This window comes from Eretmochelys imbricata, chromosome 11 (assembly GCF_965152235.1).
Source record: "Eretmochelys imbricata isolate rEreImb1 chromosome 11, rEreImb1.hap1, whole genome shotgun sequence".
NCBI classification, from domain to species: domain Eukaryota; kingdom Metazoa; phylum Chordata; order Testudines; family Cheloniidae; genus Eretmochelys; species Eretmochelys imbricata.
In genome coordinates, this window is record NC_135582.1 from 11597021 (window position 1) to 11613095 (window position 16075).

The 16075-nt window shown below is 44.0% G+C and overlaps 1 protein-coding gene across 1 annotated transcript in view; it reads right to left on the bottom strand.

The window, feature by feature from the left end:
- Positions 1-16075, bottom strand: part of MYLK (myosin light chain kinase) — a 329642-nt gene that overhangs the window by 137652 nt on the left and 175915 nt on the right. The window contains exons 10-11 of the mRNA XM_077830296.1: positions 15142-15276; positions 3528-3680 (exon numbers count right to left, since the gene is read on the bottom strand). Coding sequence (XP_077686422.1) covers positions 3528-3680; positions 15142-15276 — 288 coding nt within the window. The remainder of the gene's footprint in view (positions 1-3527; positions 3681-15141; positions 15277-16075) is intronic.

Consider the following 16075-nt stretch of genomic DNA (forward strand, 5'->3'; position numbering starts at 1 on the left):
AAAAGCCTCACAGTGGCAGTTGCAGACAGATGCAGGTCAATGACAAAGCCTAAATGTAAGCGCCAAAATCTACAGGAGGCAGCGTGATTCCTGCATTGGCTCTTGCGTATGTTTTTATAGGGTTACTATTCTGCAGTCTCTACAGTTTTTCTGATCCCGGAGATTAATGTGCATTTTTCCATTAACAATGCACCAGAAGGTTTTGCATTCGAATGATGAGAGTAAATGAGCTAACGCTGAAGTGAGCCTGTGCTTGTTACTCATCACAGAATAGGATTTCCCCTCTTGCCAGCCACTGTCTTCATATACTAGGATTTTTGAACCCCACTCAAGGCAACCATCTCCCTCAATGTATACACAATGAGTGGGACCCCCATGGTCCAAATCAACCCTCTGCCTTTGTGAATACAATGATCAGAGTTTCATATAATGAAATCTGGATGCCTGCCACGTGGGACTCGGGGGGAGGTTCTTGGGGAAACACACCACAATGTAGTGAGACCAGAGATGAGTATAAAAATATTGCTCGGGCATGTAGGAATGAAATCAGGAAGGCTAAATCACACCTGGAGTTGCAGCTAGCGAGAGATGTTAAGAGTAACAAGAAGGGTTTCTTCAGGTATGTGGGCAACAAGAAGAAAGCCAAGGAAAGTGTGGGCCCCTTACTGAATGAGGGAGGCAACCTAGTGACAGAGGATGTGGAAAAAGCTAATGTACTCAATGCTTTTTTTGCCTCTGTCTTCACGAACAAGGTCAGCTCTCAGACTACTGCCCTGGGCAGCACAGCATGGGGAGGAGGTGGCCAGCCCTCTGTGAAGAAAGAAGTGGTTCGGGACTATTTAGAAAAGCTGGACGTGCACAAGTCCATGGGGCCGGATGTGTTGCATCCGAGAGTGCTAAAGGAATTGGCGGCTGTGATTGCAGAGCCATTGGCCTTTATCTTTGAAAACTCATGGCGAACGGGGGAAGTCCCGGAAGACTGGAAAAAGGCTAATGTAGTGCCAATCTTTAAAAAAGGGAAGAAGGAGGATCCTGGGAACTAAAGGCCAGTCAGCCTCATCTCAGTCCCCGGAAAAATCATAGAGCATGTCCTCAAGGAATCAATTCTGAAGCACTTACGTGAGAGGAAAGTGATCAGGAACAGTGAGCATGGATTCACCAAGGGAAAGTCATGCCTGACTAATCTAATTGCCTTCTATGATGAGATAACTGGTTCTGTGGATGAAGGGAAAGCAGTGGACGTGTTATTCCTTGACTTTAGCAAAGCTTTTGACACGGTCTCCCACAGTATTCTTGTCAGCAAGTTAAAGAAGTATGGGCTGGATGGATGCACTACAAGCTGGGTAGAAAGTTGGCTAGATTGTCAGGCTCAACGGGTAGTGATCAATGGCTCCATGTCTAGTTGGCAGCCGGTATCTAGCGGAGTGCCCCAAGGGTCGGTCCTGGAGCCGGTTTTCTTCAATATCTTCATTAATGATCTGGAGGATGGTGTGGATTGCACTCTCAGCAAGTTTGCGGATGACACTAAACTGGGAGGAGTGGTAGATAAGCTGGAGGGTAGGGATAGGATACAGAGGGACCTAGACAAATTGGAGGATTGGGCCAAAAGAAATCTGATGAGGTTCAACAAGGACAAGTGCAGAGTCCTGCACTTAGGACGGAAGAATCCCATGCACCGCTACAGACTAGGGACCGAATGGCTAGGCAGCAGTTCTGCAGAGAAGGACCTGGGGGTGACAGTGGACGAGAAGCTGGATATGAGTCAACAGTGTGCCCTTGTTGCCAAGAAGGCCAATGGCATTTTGGGGTGTATAAGTAGGGGCATTGCCAGCAGATCGAGGGACATGATTGTTCCCTCTATTCGACATTGGTGAGGCCTCATCTGGAGTACTGTGTCCAGTTTTGGGCCCCACACTACAAGAAGGATGTGGAGAAACTGGAGAGAGTCCAGCGAAGGCCAACAACAATGATTAGGGGTCTGGAACACATGACTTATGAGGAGAGGCTGAGGGAACTGGGATTGTTTAGTCTACGGAAGAGAAGAATGAGGGGGGATATGATAGCTGCTTTTAACTACCTGAAAGGTGGATCCAAAGAGGATGGATCTAGACTATTCTCAGTGATAGCAGATGACAGGACAAGGAGTAATGGTCTCAAGTTGCAGTGGGGGAGATTTAGGTTGGATATTAGGAAAAAGCTTTTTCACTAGGAGGGTGGTGAAACACTGGAATGCGTTACCTAGGGAGGTGGTGGAATCCCCTTCCTTAGAAGTTTTTAAGGTCAGGCTTGACAAAGCCCTGGCTGGGATGATTTAGTTGGGGATAGGTCCTGCTCTGGGCAGGGGGTTGGACTAGATGACCTCCAGAGGTCCCTTCCAACTCTGATATTCTATGATTCTATGAGACCTTCTCTTGGGCATCATGGAGGTAAACAGAGGAGGGTTTATTGAGAGGTGGGCACCCACTCCTTGCTCTTTTTCTCTGACATGCAGTAGATTTGACTCTGAGTGAGAGGGAAGGCTGGTTCAAGTTCTTGTGCAGTGGGTTGTGGGGGAAACTCCCTGCAAGGTTCCCAGTAGGAGGGCAAGAGGTCAACATGGGACAGACCTGATGGGGGAAGTTCTATACAGTGCACATCCATTCAGCCATGCAGTCATCCATGGCACCAGGTCAGCTGGCTGGGGATTCCTTCAGTTTGCCAGTATCCAGAGCGTTACAAGCATTGATTTCTGCAAATCGAGCACGCCCAGTTTCCAGGAACAGTAGATTACCCTATTCACTCATCATCACTGTCCTCTCCCACTCCTTTCACCTCACCCAGACTCCCTTGAGTTGGAGAGCCACTGATCCCAGGTAGCCAGAAATTCCCATCTGAGAGCAATTTAAAGTTAATGTTTCCATCTGGGAGTCAAGCGTGCAGCCAAACTCCCAGCCCCGCTGGCTCAAGATGTGAGGGGTTGTACTATGGCATCACACATGCTACTGCGATTTTGGCCCCAGGCAACGAGGTTCTCAAAACACTGCACTTTAGGGGAATGACGTGGAAGTATATATGAACACTACTATGCTATCCTCTGTTCCATACCTTTCCCTGCCTGATAGTTATTAATACTGCACTCATCTTGCTTCCATCACAGACACTACTGTCCTGTAGTTATATGTCCCCTCCAAGCCAGGCATTCATAAAGCCTTAGCAGCACTATTCCTTGCACCACAGCTGCTTGTTACATAAAATTGCTCTGAGTGAGGTCACAGCATTTCTACTCATGCCTACTCCCTGCATATTATTTTATGCTTCAGAATCTTAATGCCTTAACAAAATCAGCAACATAGCTTTGATGCAGCTGCACACACATTTGTAAAGGGAAGAAGACAGTCAGCACACTAAAGCTTTATATATCCTATGGGATGCACACATGGACACGTCAGCATGGAAACCAAGAGAGAAGAAAAAGAAAAAGGCAAATCCTTGCAGGTCGGGGAGCATTTCTACTGCAACAGTTGAGTATTTATCTTTGAAACATTCACCTTTGACGGTGACTTGAGCACTGCAGGATGCCCGTCCTGTGCTGTTTTCTGCCAGACAGGTATAAACACCATCATCTTCTGGTAAGGCATCTTGTACAGTCAACTTTGCAACCCCATCTTCAAAGATGGAATGGGCATACTGAATTGGTTCATCTGCAGACATGAAGAAAGAGAACATTTCTTAACACATCACATTCAGCAGGCCATAAATTCCATAAACACTGCTCAGTTTTAATGCACATTATAATCGTAATGGCTGTAGACATGTTACAAACAAGAGCCAAATTCTGCTCTGATGCCCATGTGCTGCTCTCTCCTGATTACAACAGAAACATTCCACATGGATCCAAAGGCAGAATGTGGCCTTTCCTGCAGTATCATTATAGCTATGTGTGGCAATCCTTACCCAGACAACTCTCCGACTGACTTCCTGCTGTCCTTACTCAAGAAAATGCTGAAGGATTTGGCCCTGTATCTTTGAATAGATTCACAGTCAGGTTGCTAAGTAACAGTCAACTATTGTTTGTCCAAACAACTGTGTATACTTTCTACCAGTCTGAAATTAGATGGTGGAATTGCCGTGTGAACGTAGATTGTAAACTCTTTGGGGCAGACCCCATCTGTTAGTTCTGTGTTTGTACAGAACCTAGCACAATGGGGTCCTGGTCCATGAATGGGACTCCTAGGTGCTACACCACAAATAATAAAAGAATAATGTACTGAGCACTTTAGTACTAGCAAGTTGTCAATAAATGGAAGGCATTCCAAGATGGCAAAAATGATGAAGACTGGAGGGACTGACTTAGAAAGAAAAAGTAAGAGAACTACATCTAAGTATGAATGGTTTGGTTGCTGACAACTATAGCCTGATCTGTATTAGAAACCTTGACTGTTCCTGAATGTGATTTTCACCAAGCGGTTCCCCTAAGGAGGTCCTGAAAATGGTTTAAGTGCTAGTATGGATCAGATAATACTGCTTTAATATTGTTTCAGAAAGTTCCACCAAGTCTCAGTCAGACTTTCTGAAATGTTACTGAAATCTGTTTTCCCTGGTCTTAATTAGTTTCCAATATTGGTTCATCAATGATACAGTTTCCTAGTTTAAATAAGGTTTAAGACTGCCTGATAGCTGTGTATAAACACCAAGTTGAGGAAGGATTTAGGGTCATCCTTGGGGATATATCTAAGAGAAAATGAGGTGGAACTGAGCAAAAGGAATAGTAGGCTGAACTGGACAAACAATTCAATCAGCTGCGGGGGGGATCTCCAAGGGAAAAGACAGAAATATCATTGTCTGAGTCATTTAACGTTAGTTGGGACAAAGCACGGGAGTTTATAGACACCAACCATGAACTGGATGATCTGGTAGGTTTTTACCATCTCTGTTGGTGCTCTCAGTCTTAGAAAGATGACAATTTGCTTTCATACTCCATTTGCGCCTGAAGCTTGAAGTCTTGCTGTGTAATACTTACAGTGTTTTACAATACCAAGGTGGATGATCTCAATCTACTATTTGTCCACTAAATCACCACCTTGTAAAATGAGTAACTTTCTATCCCTTTAAAAGTTTGGGGTGAGCATTTAAACCACGTTTTTGGGAGTCAGCAATACATTTTCAGGACTAAACCTCCTAAACCACTTCATAAAACATTCACTTCCCAAATTATGCATGTTTTTATTGCTATTTCCTTTATCTTCTCTTCTACACTTTACATACTGCGGTGGCTCCAATCCCACAATTGCAATAATCCAGTTAATTCCAAATAATTATTTGCAGGACTGAGGCCCAAGATACCAAGCTGTTTGGGGGCAGGGAGCATCTTCCTAGGCTGTGTCTGTGCATCACCTACCAGAATGGGGATCCTGGTTAAGACTCTTGGCACAACAGTAATAAAAATAAGAACTCCAGTATCAGAGGGGTGCATGCTTAAATGCATTCAGTATGTAATCTGGTTTACTGAGAACAAGATGGCATCATTTCTTCAGGCATGAATAAGCAAAAGAGCCATGCAAATGTTCTCTGTGAAAAAACAGTGTAATTTCTTTTGCCATATTAACGAATCAAAATTTGTTGGCACTTCAGTGTTCCTCTTTGGGTATTAAGAAAACTTTGACTTACTTTGTTTGCAGAACTACTTGCCATTTCATGAAACCACGGACACAGAACCAAAAAAAACAAAACAAAAAACCAAAACAAAACACCACATCTGCCCAGTGGAACAACCAACAGTCAGAGTCTACCTTATGCCCCTTTGTCTAGATTTACACCTAATAAAAACAATTTTCCCAGTAGGGAAATGTTCTCTTCTCCAAGGGCATAACATTCAAATCTCCATGACAGTTTGGCAGCAAGAACAATAACAAAAATTACTTTACTGATGGCAATTTATACCAGAAGAAGGGAAATTTTCCTCCTATTTATTAAAAGCTGTCCTAAAATAAAACACAAGTTGGAGGATTATTTTGCTAAAAGGTTGAGGTAATATTCATTCTTTTTTAAACCCATCAAAATGAGATTCAGCCTGGGAAAATGAGTGAACAATCTGAAAAGCATATTCAGCAAGAAGGAGATGTTTGGAACAATGAGATGTTAGCCATACCACTGCACGTTAGACAGAAGCTAGCAATGAAATATGGGAAGGAAAAGAGGCTAAAGCAGTGATACCCAGACCACAGTGATTCAGGAGCCAAATTAGCAATCAACATTACCCAAAAGAGCCACAGTAGTGTGAATTCAATGTTTCATTTACTATTGATATATAGTAAATTCATTTATAAATAGTGTATGAAACAATGAATTCAAAATACGGTGGCTTTTTTGGGTAACGATCGCTAACCACTAAGATCTGAGTATCACTGTTTTATACATGTTTTATTCTCACAGCAAAATGACTCACCAAATATAATTATTTTTTCAACTACAATTGGATAATGACACAGTAAAAGCATTTGATTGGTTAATAACTTAGATTGATTAATAACTGAATCACAGTATTTTATAATATGTGCTGCAAAGAGCTGCAGGAGACCCATTAAAGAGCCACTTGCAGCCCGTGAGCCTCAGTCTGAGTATCACGGGGCTAAAGCAATTCTGAGCTACATACACAAGTATGACAGAGAGCTGTTCCAGTGAGATCACTCCTAGAACACTGTGGTATAGTTCCATGTACCTCAATTCTGGGAAATGGATATTAAATTGATGGGAATTTGGAGAAGAGCAATTAAAATCATTAAAGGGCAGGATGGTACTGACTTATAAGAGATTAACAGACTCGCGTAAAGCACTTGGTTATGAGCTCTCCAAGTAACCATCTATAAGGAGATGGAGAACGTAAACAGCAAAGAGAATGAGAAGTGGCTCAGGTGGCAAAAGGGAGCATTACTAGGAATAACAGGATTAAAACTAAGGATAGGACAATTTTAGGGTGAAGAGCAGGAAAACTTTGTTAAGTTTAGGAAGAGGAAGAGTCTCCAAAGGGAATTAGCAGATACTTCAGATCATTCAGAACTAGATTGGATAAAATACCAGAAAATGTACTGTAGACAACAATGCTTCATGGGAGCAGTATGAGATGGAAAAGGATACTGTGAAGATATTCAGCTGCACCTATTTGTGCAAAATGAATATGGGCCTTCTCCATACAGGCACTGAGAGGTAGTTACAGATGGGATAGGTTATAGCATTTATTCATCTACCCGGCTAGCTGATCTTTAGTGGAAGTCCACTTGAGCTGTGGCTTGGAGAAAATATTAAGCTTCACATAATTTCAGCTGACAAAAAGGCATGGCATGCTGGATGGTCACTGAAATATACGCATGTTGGCACTGTAGCATAAACCACTTAGGATATGTCTGCACTGCAATTAGACACCCACAGCTGGCCCATGCCCGCTGACTCAGGCTTGAGCTAAGGGGCTGTTTAATTGTGGCATAGACGCTCAGGCTGCTCCTCAAGCTCAGGTCCCTCCCCCTTTGCAGGGTCCCAGAGCTTGGGCTCCAGTCCGAGCCTGACCGGCTACACCAGGGGTTCTCAACCTTTTCCTCCATGGTCTGCCTGTGCTACAACAACTAGTTTTCCGCACATAAAAGCCAGGACCGGAACTAGGGGATAGCAAGCAGGGCAATTGCCTGGGGCCCCATACAATAGGACTTCAGCTTTCTGCCCTGGATCCCACCAAGATTAACCCTGGCACTGCTTGGCAGACCCCCTGAAACCTGCTCACGGCCTCTCAGGAGTCCCCAGACCCCTGGTTGAGAACCACTTGTCTACACTGCAATTAAACAGTGCTTTAGCCCGAGCCCAAGTTAGCTGGCACAGGGCAGCCACAGGTTTTTAATTGCAGTGTAGACATACCTTTAGAGTAATTTAGCTCTAAGGTGCTGTTGTTGTCAGCAACTCCCCAGTGACCATGTGAAGTCTGTAACGTGATTGACTGGATACAGAAAACAAAGTTTGTACTGTTCACTGCTGCTCTATTTAGGTTTGATGAGCATGAGAGGGAGATATTGCTGCATATGGAACTCTCTCTTTCTCTATGCTTATATTTTTCCTTCGTACAACCATGTGCTCAAGGTTTCTAATGGTTTCTCTCTACACAGAGAGGTTGTTAGTTTCTCTTTCCACTATTTACCACACTTACTAAAGACCAGTCATTATGGCTGTTCCTTTTTGATTATTTGATTCTGGTGTTCCTCGACTTTCTTATTCTGATCAGACTGGGAAGATATCATTGCTAGCTGAAATCCTTCCTATCCTTTTCTCAAATTTTCATTTTCCATAGGTGTTTACAGACTAGAAGATCCTATCCCATACATTATTTCTTATCAGGGAGACCTAAAAAAAGTGTGAAACCCATACAGTATGCTTTACCTTGAGTGTACTGTATGGTCTCTCATCATTTACAACCAGAGGCGGATTAAGGTTTCCCGGGGCCTTGGGCCAGAGCAAATGAGGGGCCCCTCCTCACCCCTTCTGCCTGCGGTCCCACCCCCATTCTATGCTCTGCAGGCAGAAAGAAACTTTGCATTCCAAATACCCAAAACAGTGCATTCCAATGCATCCTTTTCAGAACAAATGGTCTGTCTGCCTAATTCCCTAGTATATTGTACATATACCATTTTGCCATAGCATTATTATGGTCTACCTGGAGAAATATTTCAGGACCAGATAACGAAACAAAGGAGAAAGTTGGGTATGGATAGCATTCTGGCAAGGTGAAATGTGTGTCTAATTGGCAGAGAGAAAGGCACTCTTCACATTAAAATGGATATCACAATAGCCAGTTGGATCCTTCAGTAAAATGTCAGCCCAGAGGGAGTACATGGAAAAGCTAAATGAAATGCCAACTTTAAAATACCGTTTATAACACATTCAAATGCATTTCCAAATGATGTATAAACAGTTACGTATCACAATCAAAAGTGAGAGAGAAGAGAATTAAAATAGTCCAGTATGTTCTGAGAGTCTGGAATGAAAGTAGCAAGTTTGTGTCTTTTGGATAATATAGGACTTCCCTAATTTTACTTTAAAATATTAGAGTTTCTTACACTTCTATTACTCAAAATCATCACTGCCAATTGGTATAGGATGGGAGTTGAGGTGTTGGTTTTAACCTATAAAACCCTAAATGTTTTGGGATCCATCTACCGGAGAGAGCGCCTCCCTGCCCACGTGATACTGATGTAACTGAAGTCAGAGACCTTGATCCTGCAAAGATTTACACACATGCTTAAAGTAAATCATACACACAAATCTTTACAGTATCAGAGCCAGCCTTGCCTTTCCACATTTCACTACCTAACATTTGGTTTGCCAGTGTCCAAATTAGTTAGCCTTCTAGACAACCTGCAAACCCATTTTTTCCACTCCCCAGGCAGACACTCCCAGTTTACTCTTGAGGGTTGTGGGAGTATAATGTCATAAGAATCTTTGTGTACTATGCATTATTAGTATTAGGACCAATACCTGAGTACATTCAAAATGCTATATACATACTTTAGTATTTTCCAAGATATGCATGTTGAAATACAGTATGTGCCCTTCCCCTGCACCAACAACAGCTTTTTAATATGCATCTCCCCATCAACACTGTCATGGTTCCATAAACTACAGTCAGGTGGCTACGATGGTTTGGACATCAAGAAGTCATGCATCAATTGCAAGTATTCTATTACGGGATAATTCTGCAACAAAAGAGATCTTTTAAAAAATGCCTCATTGTCAACTGGTACCACAATGTAGTTAGCATGCATGTAGTTAGAGTGTGGAAACAAGCATCTCTGAAGCCACATGGTCTAGTACAGGGGTCGGCAACCTTTCAGAAGTGGTGTGCCGAGTCTTCATTTATTCACTTTAATTTACGGGTTCATGTGCCAGTAATACATTTTAATGTTTTTAGAAGGTCTCTCTCTGTATAAGTCTATATATTATATAACTAAACTATTGTTGTATTGTAAAATAAACAAGGTTTTCAAAATGTTTAAGAAGCTTCATTTAAAATTAAATTAAAATGTTGATCTTAAGCCGCTGGCCCGCTCAGCCCGCTGCTGGTCTGGGGTTCTGTTCACCTAGGCCAGGAGCGGGCTGAGCAGGGCCTGCGGCCGGGACCCCAGCTGGCAAGGGCCTGGCAGCCAAACCCCAGACTGGCAGTGGGCTGAGCGGCTCAGCCCGCAGCCACTCAGGGGTTCCATCCGCCGGCTCCTGCCAGCCGGGATCCTGGCTGCCGGACCCGCTCAGCCCACTGCTGGTCTGGGGTCCCGGCCCTACCCACATACAGTGGGTACCTACCTTCTCCCTGGTTCTGGCCATTCTCTTCCTCTCTCTCTGCACTGAGCTGAGGGTGGGAGTGCACTGAGCACAGGGCTGGGGGTGAAAGAGCAGGCTGGGGGTTGGGGTGTAGGCTCTGGTCAGGAGCTAGAATGAGGGAGGGGGCTCAGGAGGTTTGGGTGTGGAGCGCTTACCTGGGCAGCTCCCATTTGGTGGGAGGGGTGCAGGGGGAAATGTGTGTGTGGGGGAAGGTGCAGGAGCTCCCATTTGGTGCTCAGGATGGGGGTGAGGATGTGGGGGGTGCATGGGGTGGGGGGGGCTGGGTATGTGGGGGGGTGCAAGAGTCAGGGCAGAGGGCTGGGGGCATGTGAGGGGGGCTGCAGGTGTCAGGGTATGGGGTGCGGGGAGCCTAGGTATGTGTGGGGGTGCCAGAGTCAGGGCTGGGATCATGGGGGGAGGGGTGAAGGAGTCAAGCAGAGGGCTGGGTGTGTGTGAGGTGGGTACAGGGCTCAGGGCAGGGGCCTTGGGGTGTGCGCGGGGCTGCAGGGCTCAGGGCAGAGGGCTGGGTGTGTGTGAGCGGGGTTCAGGGCAGAGGGCTAGGGATGTGGGCTGGGGTCTGTGGTGCTCACGGCAGGGGTTTGGAGGGGATATGTCCCGCTTCCCCAAGGCCCTGCCCCCGCTTCTTCTCTGCTTCTGCCAGGAGCAGCGAGCACGCTGACTCCGCTCCTCCCCCACCCCCTCCCTCGCAGGGGCCATCAGCTGATCGGCCGGCGGGGGCGGGGGGGGGGACGGAGAGGAGGAGGAGGGGCAGGAACCCAGCACACTGCGGGAAGAGGCAGGGGAGCCGGCTGGACCAAGCTTCTCCCCCTGCCCCCGCGGGAGGGGGTGGGGAGTGGAGAAGAGCGGGCTAGGCCAGGCCAGGCCGGGCTGGATTTTTAATGTCACGGGAGCCTGGCAGGCAGCAACGTGCCATTAAAAATGGGCTCACCTGCCGTCTTTGGCACGCATGCCATAGGTTGCCGACCCCGGTCTAGTAGATGGGGTGCAGGACTCGGAGCTTGGCAACCTGAGTTCTATTCCTAGCTCTGCAACCGACCTGCTGTCTAACCTTGTGAAAGTCACGTCTCTCTGTGCCTCTGTTTCCCTTCCTGCCTTTGTCTCTTTAGATTGTAAGCTCTTTTGAGCAGGGACGGCCTCTCACTATGTGGTTCTACAGGGCCTAGTTCACTGGGGGCACTGATGTAATACAAATTAATAATGGTTTACACACAATCCTGGAACACAGGATCACTTGCCACTGTACTGTAACAATACTCGTAGATAAAACAACCCAAAGCAGCTCAACAGTCAAAAGCCATCATGAAGACTAATACATGATTCTTGGTTGCAAAATATATAGGATAAAGTTCAGTTGTATAAAGGTTCTCTGTGAAGTTTTACCCAGGTGCCAAGATACAAGTGATGGCTCATAACTGGAGGTCAAAAGTCACATGGTCAAGGTGGTTAGGAACAAGCCTGAATGATAAAAAGTGGTGAAGGAGAGAGAGGAAATAGTAGCTCCCCATGTTAACATTTCTGCCCCTAGGTCTGTTGTTCAACTGCCAGTGCTGATGGTATAATGTGAATTCTAAAGAGATTCATGTTTTTAAACCAGGCTGCTTTGGTATAATACAGCACCCTCTGTCATCAACTGTAAAAGGCAATTATCCAGGTATGCGAAGGCCAAAGAGACAAGCAGGAGGAAGGTCAATCCAAATCTAACATACTGGAGAATGGCAAGAAGAGAGTACAAATATATTGAAAGTCTAGGATTTTCTATAACAATCTTGCATTTATTTATCTCTAGACTGTGTGTTTTTCAGCAGTGCTTTTGACAATAGTTACAGAAAGAGGAGTTTCTTCATGTATTCGGAGAGGCTTTATGTTGCACATATCACCCCTGAAGCACTGTGTCAAGGGTCATTCTGACAAGACATTGCCCATTTTCCTGCATTTGGAAATGAAGAGTCTCTCTATGAAGAGACAGAAAGGTGCTATAGGAAGGCAGTGACAGGGAGTTAGCCACATGCAGTTATATGTAACCATGCCATTCCATGATTGGGAGAATTTTTCAGGAGCAGGAGGAACCTTGGACTGGGAAGGAGACAGGGCTGACGCTGGATAATTGTGGGAGTGCTCCTTCTATGCAGTACTTCCATCCCAGGCAGCCTTCAGCCAGACAGGCAAGTTATTTTCAGTGGGAGAGGTCAGAACTTCTCTCACATGTGTTTATAATTGTGGATAAAACTGGGGCTTTTCCATTACAGTCATGGAGCACTGCTGAGTTACTGAGAAAGGGATCAGGCCAGGCTGTGGGAACATACCAATCTCAAAGTCACGTTTCACTCTCCCTGCCACCTTTCTGAGTTCTTCCATTCAAACTGAATGACTTGAAAAGTGTGCCAGGTAATCAAGGATTATGTGCAAACAACTCACTGTAAAGCAGCCCTGAGAGAGGCAACTTGATAACAAAGCACGCTATTTTTTCCCCCTTTAAAACTTATGGCCTGTGAGAACTTGAAACATCAACTCATGTCTTGTGAATACCAGATCAGATCATAAGGGCTAAACTGAATAATTTAGGCTAGCATTCAACAGAGATGGCGTGAACCAAAAACTCCCAAATCTAAACTCTTCTGACCCTGGAATTTTGAGGAAGTTTGGATTCTCAGGAGAAGATTGAACAATGGGCCCATCTCTAATTGTAAAAGGATCTGTTAGGACATTTAAGAGTTACGTGTGGGGTTTTGTTTGTGGATTGTTCATTTGTTTAAACAAATCTGGTTTTGAGAGTAACCTGATATGAACAGAAATATTTTAATGAAATGAAAAAAAATAGTTGTAAACAGTTTTGGACACAACATTCCCCTCCTTTGTAATTTTAGAAATCCAAAGAGCACCTTGCTACTACAGAAGGAACCAGAAAAACAGAAAATGGAACGGCCAGTCGGGTTTCACTGTCCCAGCTGAGATAAGGGCACAAAAGACACAGCTTGCGTGGTGAGAAGGCAGTAGGAGTTTAAAAATTAAAAAATGTTTAATGATACAAAGTACTATCAGGGAATAACATTATCAAAAAATCCACAAGTTTTATGTTAACAGCATTTCAAGTATTCTTTTTCATCAGCAAAGTGCATATGATGTGTGAGATACAGCAGGGGTTAAGTCCCTCAACCCTCAAAGCAAGGTTCTGATACAAAATGCATTTAGATTAATCTTGTATGCAGTGTTGTTGTAGTGTTGAGACATTGTGGGTGAGGTAATATTTTTCATTGGACCAACTTCCAATAAAACACCTCTCAGGGATGGTTTAGATCAGTGGCTTTCAACCTTTTCAGACTACTGTACCCCTTTCAGGAGTCTGATTTGTCTTGCGTACCCAAAGTTTCATCTTACTTAAAAACTACTTGCTTACAAAATCAGACATAAAAATACAAAGGTGTTATAGCATAACATTACTGAAAAATTGCTTACTTTCCCATTTTTAACCATATAATTGTAAAATAAATCAATTGGAATATAAATATTGTACTTACATTTCAGTATATACTATATAGAGCAGTATAAACAAATCATTGTCTGTATAAAATTTTAGTTTGTACTGACTTTGCTAGTGTTTTTTATGTAGGCTGTTGTAAAACTAGGCAAATATCTAGGTGAGTTGATGTACTCCCTGGGAGATCTCTGCCTACTCCCAGGAGTATGCATACCCCAGCTGAGAGTCACTGACCTAGATCAGTGGTTCTCAGCCTATTTACTATTGTGGGCCGCATATGCCACTCGCTATGTGTTATGTGTGCCACATCCACACAATATATATACTACATGTATGGCCCTGAAGATGTCACGAGGGTCACAGCTTTGTGCTGATTTGGCTACAAGTGGCCCGCGGGTTAGGAACCACTAGTCTAGACAATACTTAGTCCTTCCATGAGTGCAAGGGACTGGACTAGATGACCTCTCGAGGTCCCTTCCAATCCTATGATTCTGTGACAGAGACCAGCTTTTGAGCTTACACAGGCTCGAGAGCTTGTTTCACTCACCATCAGAAGCTGGCCCAATAAACACCTTAAGGGTAATCTTGTCAGCTTTAGTCCTGCAGTCTCAAAGAGCTTGATGGGCCAGGTGGCTTAGTGGCACAGAACTTACTGTACTTTCTATGGTTTGGGCATGCAAAAGCTAAAATGTACTGTGAACTTGACCTAGACATTTGAGCCAAAGGTGGAGACAGGGATCAAGCATGGGGGTAATGATGCCAGATTCATCCTTTCACAAGCACCCCTGTTGCCATTTTGGTACATATAAGTAACTTTAGTGGATCAAACTAAAAACTTATTCTCTGAAGCCTCTGTTGTGCCGCTACTAAGACCAAACTTAAAAAAACATTATGACACAACCTTGTCACAAGAGCCCCCTGCTGGATGCACATCACAATTGCAATAAAGAACAAAGGTTTCAGAGTAACAGCCGTGTTAGTCTGTATTCGCTAACCAATTTATTTGAGCATAAGCTTTCGTGAGCTACAGCTCACTTCATCGGATGTATCAAATAAATTGGTTAGTCTCTAAGGTGCCACAAGTACTCCTTTTCTTTTTGCAAATAAAGAACAAAATTGCTTAATGAAAACATTCCCAATGGCACATTTAATATACTCAGACTCATTATTTAGCACATACCCCATTATGGGAAACTAACAAATTCTGTGCAGTACATATAGCTTGGTCATCTATGTTTTTACAATATGCCCATCCCCATGGTATCTGAGCATCTGGATACATGTGTTTCTGCAGCCAGAGGAAGTTTTCTTACCGTTGAGGAGCCAGGTGATCTGAGGCACAGGTGTACCTTCCACAGAACACTGCAGCACGAAATCTTGCCCTTCACTCACTGTACATCCCTTCAAGACACTGGAAAACCTTGGAGCCATCTCTTCAACTTTAGACCCTTTAAGTCAAAGTGAAAGTGGATCTGTTAATACAGGGCTGACAAATCAACTACTCCTCTGGGAGTTTTACTCAGTAGATTAAGAGGATATAATGGAATGACACTGCAAAATCATTTCCAGATACATGTGCAAGATCACAGCTGTAAAGAAAAGAATCTTTTGGAAGTAAAAACAATTTTGACTCATGGACTAATAAAAAGATGGGGCTCCCTGCATAGTTTTCAAAGATTTTTCTTGCCTTTCATGCTTTGCATTAGGCTCTGGTTTTGCAAGTGAAACCCACACCCAGCCATGTGCATCAGGCCACCATGAGGAACTGAAATCCATTAACAGAAAGTGAAGAAGTGCAAAGAACAGGACGATCAGGTTTTTCACAATTCTCCCCATTAGGCAATGAAACAGAGGAGGAATTAAGGATTTTGCCAACATGCTGGAAATAGGATTCTGACAAGGCAGGAAATGTGCTGTGGAGGAACCTGAGGTGGTCAGGTTTAAAAGCCAACAATTCCCAGTGCTGGCCGAGAAATGTTGCATCAACATAACTGGAGCTTTGTAACAAAACCTCAAATCACATACAAGAATGGGCTTGGAAAAAAAAAACCACTTAGGCCAGTATTTGCTAAGATGCTCCAGAATCTTGCAAGCAAACCTGATATTTAAGGGTTGCAAGCTCAAAAATGGTGCCAGATAAAACTCTCAGGTTTTGTTCCATGTAATTCTCACTCCACACCTTTCCTTATTACCTATTGTACCACACAAGAGTGTTAACAGAATCAGTTAGCATTTGGAAAGCAGTTC